Raw genomic sequence first — 12,163 nt, 5'->3', positions numbered from 1 at the left:
GGAAAAAGGGTTAGAGCAAATCATAAAGTAAATCCCTTCTTGATAGCCAAAAGGAGCTCCGTTGATTCGGTCAATGTTGCCGATAATTCTTAGCGCGGCTACAGCAACAACGTTGATAAATTTAAAGACCTAAAACGGTCAGTCACTTCCTCCGCTGGAGAAACTAAAAGTGACAACAAGAAGAGCTTGAAAAGCTTGCTGAAAATGAATTAAAATGTTCCATATATGAATAATTAAAAACACCAAATATCATGATAGAGTTTTCAAAGTTTATAGATCTCAGCATTTTCTAAATCCCTTAAGATATATTAGACGGTTTTTTCTGCTTCCCTAAAAAACCCAACCAATAAGTCTCGATTCAATCAAAGAATGCAAGAAAACAGCTTAGATCTCAATGAAGACTTTTCAAGACCATTAAAGGGGCTGATTATTCATCTTTCTCTAAATCGTCAACATAAGGGAAAATTTACCCAAAGCAACCATCCACATAAATGAGGAAAATAAAATTGAAACTTTTTCGGACTTTACACCACCAATTACCAGTAAAAAATCATAATTTAGCTCATTATAATAGATACTAGATGGTCTGATACTATTGGATCAGGATCAGGATCCTCTACAATTATTCGCCCAAATTTGAGAGAATTCGGGCATGTGATTATGAGAGACTATTTATGAGGACCCACCTGACTGAATAAGTGGATGGAGATTCCAATTTTTATTTAGTCAGGTGACTCCCATAAGTGATCTCTCACAATTACCTACCTGAATCTTCTTAAATTTGAACAAATAATTATAGAGGATCCTAGTCCGATACTATTAGGAATATCTGTTGCTTGGCAAACAAATCCAGTTTTTGGATGCAACCCACTTTTCAAGTTCCTCGCCTAAACTTCCACAAAAATTGGTTGCTAAGCAAGGCTCAAAATGACAACATAAACAATTGGCACCGTTAGAGTTCATGTATTCAGACCAGCCCAATTCTTAAAAGCAGTAAGTGCTTCCATTTCTCTAAAGTCCCTCCTCAATTTTGTCACTTTGAGCTTTTTATGGGTCGCCATAAATGCTTGCTTGTACCTCCACTTAACCACAAAGATCTTCATCTCCTAAGTTTTCTCCACTACTTGCATCACTAGACCAAAGAAGCCTCCCTTAACCAAAGCATAAAGGAATGCATCAACCAAAGTTGTTATCAAATCTGATTCCCTTCATCCATCAGTTGGAACTTTTCGTTTAACCTCATTCCAGATCCAGAGCATCGAAACACTAAATTATTTTTCTGCACTCACATACCCGTCAATTAGGGACAAATATGTCTGGTCATTTGGCTCAAACTGCAGGAATATATATAAACCTTGATTATTACTATTATCAATCTTCTAAAACCCTAACCTCAACCGAAGTACCCGATTATCCGGTTGTGATTATTTCCAGTTAATTACCACCCTACATGTATACCCCTACTAAACAATAACTAAGGTGCAACTTGCAATCAGATCATTTTGCACAAATCCTGTCCCCTCTTTTAAGTTATTAGGATTTCATTTTTTTCAATGAATATTCAAAAGATATTTAAATTTCTTAATCTGTACTTGTGTTTTGGGAAAGGGGGTTGAGGGTTTTGGATCTGTTGCTCATCCCTTTTACACCTCACAAAAGGACACTAGCCAATATCCAATCTTTTCCTTGCAACATAAAACACATTAAATTAAAGCTGGCTTTTTCACTTCTCAAATCATAGCGATCCAGACACCAAATAACACTTGGGAAGTAGATGTATGTTTATTGCAGTGAATGCATGAATATTCTCGTTGCACCAAGATAATCCACTTATCCCTGGCATGCTCGATTGTACTTGGCAGATAAGGTGCCCTACAGAATGGGAGATATATTTCTAACATCTTAATTCATAAGTACCTTCCGGGTGAAGAAAAAGGAAGAAAATAAAATGTTCCAAAATGACAAATATTCAGGCCAAACAAATCACACATGTCAATTAAATTCAAATTAATCACAAACAATAATCAGATGTCGGCATTGCACAAGCAGGGCAACCAAAGTAGCAAAGTTGGATAAATACAAGCAGAACCAACACATCTAGCATGAACGATGGAGGAGAATGCCATGCTCCCCCTAAATAGAGGACATTTGATATTATCAGGGCCCATATGAAGAAAAACCACAAGGACCACAATCAAGATCCTGAAGAGAAAGAAAGTAACAGGTCATCGTTTTCATTATCATAACACCTGTGTTAAAATTATCTAGTCTCCAACAACAACAAAAATAATCGAGACAATAAACCAAATATAGAGGCAATTTTCATAGCATAAAACTATAATATAAATCCATCAGCACAAAGCAGAAATGTCAGGCATGTTGTATTAGACCAGATCTTTAAGAATTGACGCAAGCCAGCTACACGGCTAGGCAGTCATAAGCAGTGCCACAACGGCTGGTATCATTGCCAACCCAAACCAAGCCAGGTAGCAGTGGTTATTCTAATACTTCAAAGTAAATCACGAACCAAGAATAGAACAGAAGAGGCATCAGCGACCACTTCACAGCTACAGTCATGGACCCATGTGCTAAAAACATCTCACTACATTAAGCAGCAGAAGTTATAATCGTAAAGGATTGGGGTTAAACAGTGTTGAACTCTAATAACCCTAAACAAATTATTAATCATAAACTTACTACCATGTCTCATTATTCAGGCTGCAAAATTCACACCAGCACTAAAGGGCTCACATATAGAATTTGCAGTTCATGTTCAGTATCCCCATCACGGTTAATGAATCACGGGTCCATCTCATATCTGCAGCATCAGCTACAGGTAAATACACCTTCAACTTGTGTCTTTAAACCATCACAGCAACTAGAACCTCTTTTAGGACCAATTTTTTTCAACATCAGCGACGAAGACCAAAGAGGATTATATTATCAGTTCAGAATCAAAATCCTGAAGGATATACATGGCTTTTCAGAAACAAAGAGCTGAGCTATATAAATCTTACCAAAGATGTATCATCCAGAGAAAATTAGTTAACACATTATAGCCCCCAGCAACCCGCATACTGCTAAAACAATCATACTTCTATAACCAGCATACTGCTGCAACCAGCATCAATATCACGATCATCCATCTACAACTTAGGAACAGCATCAACGGCCATAATTCAACATCTGCCTATCAAGCCCCAGTCATTGTTCCCGAACATAACTATAAAACCCAATAAATAGCTCATGATGAATCAGGAGAAACTAGAGAAAAAAAAAAAAAAAAAAAAAAAAAAAAAAAAAAAAAAAAAAAAAAAAAAAAAAAAAAAAAAAAAAAACCAAACAAACAAACCAAACCAAACATGCTTAAAATGGGAGGGATTGACAGACAAAAAAGGCAACAACAAAATCAAATGTATAACAGTATAAAGATATAAAGAGCAAACCATATTAAGAAACAACGCTATAGAAACTGAAATACCCACCCACAGAATATGAAGTCCACAAATACGAAAATGACCAACCTACAACCTACAAACAACAAGGGTCCATTTTTTTTTTTTTGAATAGTAAGTTACACACACCCAACGATTAGGTCCAAGATAAAAAGTTAAACACCAAAGAAGTCCAGTCCTACCAAAACTAGCACTTAACATTCTGATAAGAACATGCACGGGGTCAAGAGTCTTCATATTAGCTTAACAGCCACAAGTACACCACTCAAGATGTCTCCATGAATTTCCATGAAACCCGCAACAATCATTCCTATGAAAAAGGAATCAGGAGAGAGTTAGATCACCAAATTCATTAACTGAAAAAAGTTCAATAATTTATTTCAAACTGTTAGAATGATGACTCACATCATCCGACTTCCGAGGGGATTGGCTTCGAGAATCAGCAGGACGACCCCTAGGCGAAACACTACGAGGAATTGGGGACCGTCTATCGCGGCTACGCCTATCAGGACTTTCATCCCTAAGAGACCGAGACCTACGTGGGGAAGGACTTCTGCGAGGACTAGGGCTATGCCGAGCAGGTGATGCACTGAGACATAAACAGATGATATTAGCATAGTATAGGAAAGCAAAACACGCCACAATAATAACAATAATTAATTAAAACTAAGGAATTAATAAAAATAGTTTATACCTATTGATTGATCGACTCCGACTTCGACTTCGACTTCGGCTTCGGCTTTGGCGCTCATCATCATAACGGCCTCTTCCTCGGGCCTTATGGTAATCAGGACTCACACTACGGCTCCTGCTCCGGTGACGAATATCCCTGTCCCTCCCATACCTGTCACGATCATACCTATCAAAACTTCGACTGCGGCTTCTTCTCCTGTAATCACGATCTCTGTAGTCATCCCGGGACCTGGAAACATTAATAACCAGTTTTTACAGAATTGCTTGTGAAGCACAAGGTCACATAAGCTTAAAAAAATCAACATCAACCTTCTTGCATCCAGAAAAGAAGAGTCTGGTAAAAACGCACCACAATGCTAACAGCTGGAGATGATTTCACAATGAAGATGGAAACAAATTTCATTGATGAAAACAAATCAGCGTAACTAATTAAGCTGAATTCCGACGGATTGGCAAAAACAGATTCCACAAAACAAAGGGTTCTAACAAAATATATGGCAATGCTACCAAACCCACTCCCAATGTCCAACTCCTACTCCCAGTCCCCATAGAAGCATCTTTGGGGTTAAAAAGCAAGCAGTAACAAATGGAGATGTAAAACTAGTCAACCACAACAGATTAACATGAGTGCTAAATTGGCTTTAAACGCAGATAAACAGCGAAAAAGTCATACAGCTAACCGATATTCAGACATGGCCTTATTCATCAACCAAGCTCCAGCAACATGCTGGGCATCTCATTAATTTTGTAGGAACTGTCTCAAAGTATGACTTCAAAAAACATTGTTGACCATCAATTACTGCCAATCAAAAGCCAACCAAAGTCTTTGTGAACCTAGATATGCTGTATTTAATTAAGAAAATGAACACAGTATGGATTTCAAACAAGATCACATACTCCCAACCATGGTTGACAGAGGACAAATCTGGAAAACCAGCCTACATTATATTATATGGCAGGCTTTACAGTCAGCAAACTAGTGAATCTAGGGTTTGGATTAGTAGAGAAAGAGGCTTAGGCTGTGTCTGTTTCGGAATAAAATGTTTTCTGGAAAACATTTTTTCCATTTATCTATGGTGCGGCTGGAAAACATTGGTCAACACATGATTTCCAGGTCAACAGCAAATTTGTCTACAAGGAAAAAAATGGTTTATGCCTCTTGAGAGGCGTAAGACATTTTTCAAAGCTTTGTCTCCTCCCCGCCCCCTCTCCCCAAACCACAATACCACTCACCTTTGTATAGGAACCTATCTGCCCCCCGGCGCCAAACCCCCCCCCCCCCCCCCACCCCCACCCTTTCTTGGCTGTCATTTTCCTACCCGTCCCAACCCTAACCCCAACAGCAGAACCCAGCCGCCTCCTTCCCTTGGCAGATCCTCTGCTCATTGCCTACCATCCCCTCCAACCTTCATGATTGGCCTCATCGCCTTGCGCCCCCCCCCCCCCCCCCCCCCCCCCCAAATTTATGGGTTCTTGTAAGTTTTATGGTTTGCGTTTGATTTCCAATTGCAGTACAAAAATATTTTTTGTAGTAACCAAACTGAAATTTTGTTTGATATTATCTTAAAGGTCTCAACCAAACAAAGAAAATTTTGTTATTTTCCCTAAATATTCTCTCAGAAATCATTTTACATCACAACAAACACAGCATTAGCACTTGTAATTGGTTGAGGTTAACAATATTGAATCTAGTAGGTTTGAGGAGCTATTTATGGCTTGAGAGTATAGAAAATCTAAGAAAAACTGTTTTTTTTATAAGTATACGCAATTTATTAAAAAGCGCAACCCAAGTACACAATAAGTATGACAAATTGATTTTTAATGAACAGCAGAGTGATGACAAGGATGGAGAGGCAGATTTAAAAACAGAAAAATGATTGGGAGTTTTTAAGCTCTGTAAAATCCATATTTCACATGCTCAATAAGACAATATAGATTTTCAAACAGCCCATATCTTCAACATTCATGTCAGGCTATAAGGGGTAATTTCCAGGAAAAGACACATCTATCAGGCAAACACCAATGGCATCTAAGCCCAGCCTTTTCCCTGGCAGAAGGAAACAAAATGTCATCAAATCCCAGTTATTCTACAAATCCCGACTTACTATACGCTAACAGAATGGCATCTAAGCCCCCAGCCTTTTCCCTGGCAGAAGGAAACAAAAGGTCATCAAATCCCAGTTATTCTATACAGCCTGACTTACTATACGCTAACAGAATTTTATGTCTTGGATAAGCTAGACACACCAAAAAAAAATAGTAAAAAGATCATTTAGTATCATCTATTCAAGAGATCATTCCACCCAATTGGCGGCCTCTAATATACGACAATGTAACAGTCCATGCTCTTTACACATTAATATTCATTTTACTATGCATCTCAAAACACTAATAAGTCCAGAATACAGATACAAAACGCTGTCTTTTTCTCCCCAACATGTCATTTGACCACTACTAAGCTTCGCTACAAACATTACAGCTATCAGAAGATTGAGATTTAAAAATACAGAAGCCAAAATAACTATGCTGTATGCACCAAAAAGTACTCTAAAAAGACAAGAAACAAAAAGTTACCTTCTCCGAGGACTGCGACTTCTTGACTTTGGGAACGATTCAATAATCCTCCCTTTCTGACTGTAACACAAACAATTAGAAGACCCAACATCAAAGAAATCCTGGATTCTGATATATACGTGCAACAACTACAAGCAATATTTAAAAAAAAAAAAAAAAAAAAAAAAAAACAACAACAACATTCAAGTATAATCTACAAGAAAATAATCAAACGATTGTTATATTGAATCAAAGTGTGCAATTCAATTAAGGAAAACAAGTTATAAGCTTAATCACAATACTACTACATTCAGAGGGGAGGAAGGGAGAACATCCATGACCAATGCAAACTTGATACTTCAACCTATATGCACCCATTTGGCCAAGGAATGGCATTGCCCCAGAAGATTTTAAGGAACTTGGTCAAAACTGAAGAAAAATAACTTCATTTAAGAATTCTATAGAAATAGCATCAGTAGTAGCAGATAACATTATTAGAAATGCAACTATAATAGTCCTATAAACAAAAGGTTGGTTTGGTAGATAATATTGATATCATTGACATATCTGGTATGATGTAATTTGTAACTAGAAAATCAACCCCATGACAAACACCACCCGCAAAAATTGCACCATTATAACACAATGCAGACCAGGTTCAAGCAGAATTTTATAACTTACATCCGCTCTGCATTTGGCCCATATTTGGCAAACTGAACTGTTATCTCTCGACCATCAACAACTTTTCCTAATAAAGAAAAAGTGAAAATCAAAATTGTTCAAAGCAGCCAGCAATTAATTACCATATTGAAGAGATATGATATAAAAAACACAGCTTTCCATAAGAATAAACATTGAGAGAGAGGGGAATACCATCTAGCCTTTCCACTGCTTTCTGTGCCTCATCAGCGTATTTGTACCGCACAAATGCAAAGCCCCTTGAGTCACCAGTCCTAAACCACGAAAGAAATGGAAGAAAATCACAAAAAAAAAAAAAAAAAAAAAAAGCCAAAAGGTCAAAAACAAGCTAAACTCTCCATAGTCTAGCAACATCTAAACAAAATTTCAAAAAACAAATTTAACAAAATAATTTTTTTTTTTTTTTTTGAACGTAGAATAAGAGACATTCATTACTCGCAATAGGAATATTACTTCCTTCGAATTTAAAAATAAAAATACACCTACAAAAATGAATAAAATTATTTTCCTCCATTTTTCCCCGCAGCCAAACAGAACATTAGAAAAGAAAAGGCGCAGCTGTACCTCCGATTCCTGGGGATAAAGATATCCACGACCTTGCCGTACTTATCAAAATACGGGAATAGATCATCTGCAGTCGTACCTAAATCCACACCCAAACAGGCAAACATTAACAACAACGACAAGATCCAACACAACGCTCAATAAACACAGATTTTTCTACAACCTCCAATAAGAAGAATCTTCTAGAGAGAGAGAGAGAGGGCTTACGAAAGGTGATGTTGAGGACAAGGAGAGAATAGGTGTCTGCGATGTCCGGAGGGCCTGTCCTTCCGAAGTGCGACATTTTTGGCTCAGAGAGAGAGCGAGCGGGAGAGAGAGACGAGAAAAGCTTGGATTTGTATTTGGATTTGGATTTGGGTTAGGGTTTGTGGTGGGGAATATGGCTGAGGAAGGAACTTTCTTGAAGAGCCTTGGGTGGTCTGGCTTGTGTATTTGAGATTTGTTGGAGATTCGGCACTTTAATTACGATGGCTGCCATTTTGTCTTCCTTTCCCTTTTCTTATATAATTTCTCGCACAAATTTATTATCTATTTCATAAAATAAAATAAAATAAAGAAAGACAGATTTTGTGGACATATTTAAAAATGTCATCTATCTTTTAATATCTGAGAAATAATGAATTTTTTCCCCACGGCATTTGGTGTATCATGATGAATTCTTTTCTGTTTTTTTCTTCTAAAGACCATGTCAAATCAATTTTAAGAGAATAAAAAGTAAATAAAATGTTGGAATATAAAATTACACATTTTTTTAATAACAGGTAAAATGTACATATTTTTTTAATAATATTTCTTCTCATTTTGTTTATGCTATTTAAGTAACCCTATCAAAAGTTTAAGTTCAAAACCTTGTAATGTTATCTTACTCTTAGCTCAGATAGGTTTTGTCTATTTTTACCGAAGTGATTTCCAAATTTCCAAAAAGAGAGAGAGCGAAGAGACAAAAGCTTCTTGTGTTGAGGTGGAGAGCTTCCCTTCTCCCATTGTGTTTTGGGTATTTGTTTTTAGAAATTGGTAGGGTATTTTCTCTCTTAGGGCGACATTGTCACCTTAGAGGAGAAGGTAGTTTTGTCTCGTCCTTTTTTTGAGATTGAGATGTAGTTTTATGTCTTTGTTTGTGGTTTTTTCTCCTTTGGAGGTTTTTTTCTCGTTGCAGATCGTATTGTTGTTCGGGGGGTGCAGTTGGAAGCCCCTCCGGTGAGGCTATCGGTTATACTTAGGGGTCTGCACTAGCCGGGGCAGGGTAGATTTCCGCCCTTTTTGCCCCTGCCCCACACCCCTACGGGTGCAAGAAATCATATCCGTGACTCGCACAAAATGTGATGTATCTATGCGGGGCGGGGTGGTGTGGGGCAGTTTGTGCGGGTTTTGATCTAGAGCAAATGTAAGAAGACATGTTATGGAGAAGAAACAAATCTTGAAAGAAAAAGAGAAGCCAACGCACAACAATATTTTATCTAAACACCTCAAGAGAATTTACCCAATTGGGCTTCAGAGAAGCAGTTCATCGTTATCCCAATCATCCGACCTTGTCTTTGTCTTTGTCACAAAACTCAATCAACTCTTCTGCTACGGACTCTACCATCCCACTAGATCTGAAGATTTCTTTGGCAAATGTCATGATACTGGTACTGGGGATTTGACCAAGAGGTGCAACTGGATTACAAAGAATAGTGGTAAGCTTTGGTGTTGTGCAGCGCTAGGGTTAGAAAAGATGAAGAAGACTCTAGAAAAGATGAAAATGAGGTGTGCGACGCCTTATAGGGTTTTTTTTTAACTTTTTTTCCGTTCTTTTTTTTTTCTTGCGGGGCGGGGTGGGTCCCCGAGGTTTTTTAAAACCCCAATTCCCGCCGCGCCCCACACGGGTTGGGCAAAATCCAACTCGCACCGGCCAAAAAACACCTAAAAACCGTGCTTTGGGGGGCAAGGCGGGGCGGGTGGGCGGGTTTTTGCCCACCCCTAGTTATATTGTACCACACCTAGTGGATACTAGTTTCTCTAGATATGCTAAAGGCCTGGAAGGCTGGTGGTCGGATGACCACAAGTGTGATGGAGACTCTGCATCCACCCCCTAGGGAACCTGCTAAACAGCCATCCAGGTTGGTTTCAGTAGACGAGGGTCCTAAGTCTAGCGATGGTGGTGGTTCTACTCCGAGGGGCAATACTCTGGTTCCACTGATCACGGAGCCCACAACTGCCCATACAATGGGAGTTACAGAATGCCAACAAAACGTTCAGGAACTGAAGCCTAAACTGCTTGATCATAACTCCCTCACCAACATGGAGGAGATCATGCCTGATGATGAATGCCAAATATTGTGTATTTGGACCCCTTGATTTACATTAGTTAGACCTTTAACCTTGTTATTTTCTGATGCTTTGGTTAATTTTTGTGTTTTTTATGTTTTGTAGGTTAATAAGTGAGAAATGGCAAAATTCATGTGGAATTGCTTGGAAAATTCAGAAGTTCTGAAGAACTCGATCGATCGAATTTAAATTCGATCGATCAAATTTTGCCCGAAGTTGATCGATCGAAATTTTCCAGAACTTATTTTTATAGAAGCGCGCCAGAACACCCAATCAGGAGCTCTCCATGACAAAAAGCAGTTCTCCCTCTGATTTTCGCAACAGAACACACCGGTTTCGTGTTCTTGGTTGTCTCTAGCAAGAGAGGAACCCTAGAGGGGGCTAGAGGAGTCATTTTACATGGGTTTTTAGCCCTAATTTCCTTCTATAAAAGCCATAACCATGCCTCATTGTTGGGGAGTTCAGAGAACAGTAGATAGGTTTTAATTTCGTACATTTTGTAGTGTATTCCAGTAGCTTTTGTTCTTAGACACTTTCTTTTTGTAAAGCTTTCCTTTTATTTCTATGGTTGTTCTTCATTTTCTTGTGGTGTTCTTAGTCATGGAAGGCTAGTAACCTCAACTAAGGTTGAGGATGAAACCTTTCCATTGATGACACTCACACTCTTGTTATAATACTTGCACATTTGATGATATATCATATTTGTTATTCAAGTTTCATTCATTTAAATGCTTTATCTTTTGCAATGAATGTGGTTGTTGGTAGATATAGGACATTTAATGTGTTTCAACCGATGGATACATTGTTTTATCGGTTTGAATGATGATATCCATTGTGATTTGTTCATTGAATGGATACACTGGATGATTTGATTTCAAATGGGTACTCTTTGTGATTTATCTTTGAGTTGGATTCATTTAACGGTTCTAGAGTATGTGGTTGAGAAACTTGAATGACACCCTAAGCTTAATGTTCTTTGGGTGTTCAAGTGGAAACCAAGAGTGTGAGTTGTTGGATTTGGTTTGGTAGATTCCTTAGCCTTAGTTCCTTTTAATTTACATATTTCATTTCATCTCTTTAATTTAGTCTTTTACTCTTGAATCAATCCTCAAACTTTTGGAACTAGGTTAAAATGAGGTTGATTAAACAAGACACCAACATTTGATCATTTCCCTGTGGATTCGACCTCACACTTGCACACACTATATTGCAAACGATTCGTATGCTTGCGAGTACTCATTAAAACACACATCAAGTTTTTGGCGTCGTTGCCGGGGAAATCGGTTCAAAAATTGGTTTTTGTTTGATTGATTTTGTTTTTCTACTAGTTAGATAAATTTTTGTTTCATTTTTCTGCTGTTTAGCTTTTGTTTTGCATTCTAAGTTCTTTCTTTGTTTCTCCCGGATCTGTTCTGCAGCTTCTACAACTCATTGGGTGCCCTGAAGAATCGATCGATCGAAAATAAATTCGATCGATCGAGTTTCGATCGATCAAGTTAGCATCTACCTAATATAAAATCGATCGATCGAAAATATATGCGATCGATCGAAATAGACTTCGATCGAACGAACTTTCTGCACAAACAGCAGCTCGGAACAAGGTGAGTATCTCTGTTCCAGTACTTCTTTTAGTCCATTTTGTTCATTTTGTTCATAATTTGTTTCTGTTTAATAGTATTTTGCTGTTTGTTTAATTTTCTTTTAGTTCATTATAATTTAGTTCAAATTTTGTGTAGTTTGTGTTTCATATTACCCTAAATTTGTTTTATTTTGTTCTAACAAAAAAAAAAAAAAAAAGAGAGAGAGTTTCTGTTCTGTTTTTATTCCTGTTTCTGTTCCTGCACAATTTCAAAGATTCGATCGATCGATTTTATATTCGATTGATCGACCTC

At 37.8% G+C, this 12,163-nt stretch overlaps 1 protein-coding gene across 3 annotated transcripts; it reads right to left on the bottom strand.

Annotated features, from left to right (window-relative positions):
- Positions 1 to 1,968: 1,968 nt before the first annotated feature.
- LOC133882045 (serine/arginine-rich splicing factor SC35-like) lies at positions 1,969 to 8,426 on the bottom strand. 3 transcript variants are annotated; one of them, XR_009902623.1, is made up of 10 exons: positions 8,172 to 8,426; positions 7,965 to 8,043; positions 7,575 to 7,654; positions 7,383 to 7,449; positions 6,723 to 6,782; positions 4,150 to 4,377; positions 3,861 to 4,044; positions 3,638 to 3,765; positions 3,018 to 3,223; positions 2,214 to 2,887 (listed from the first exon to the last, which is right to left on the bottom strand). XR_009902623.1 is itself a non-coding variant. In XM_062321137.1 (8 exons), exons 1-8 carry the CDS (start codon positions 8,245 to 8,247, stop codon positions 3,760 to 3,762), a joined length of 780 nt encoding a protein of 259 aa, XP_062177121.1. In that variant the 5' UTR covers positions 8,248 to 8,426; the 3' UTR covers positions 3,469 to 3,759. The 3 variants fall into 3 exon arrangements, 1 of the variants encoding a protein (XP_062177121.1); XR_009902624.1 differs by lacking the exons at positions 2,214 to 2,887; positions 3,018 to 3,223 and adding an exon at positions 1,969 to 2,202; XM_062321137.1 differs by lacking the exons at positions 2,214 to 2,887; positions 3,018 to 3,223 and having other exon boundaries at positions 3,469 to 3,765.
- Positions 8,427 to 12,163: the final 3,737 nt, after the last annotated feature.

This window comes from Alnus glutinosa, chromosome 11 (assembly GCF_958979055.1).
Source record: "Alnus glutinosa chromosome 11, dhAlnGlut1.1, whole genome shotgun sequence".
NCBI classification, from domain to species: domain Eukaryota; kingdom Viridiplantae; phylum Streptophyta; class Magnoliopsida; order Fagales; family Betulaceae; genus Alnus; species Alnus glutinosa.
Note: the sequence above shows the minus strand (reverse complement) of the source record. Positions and strands in the feature narration are given on the sequence as shown.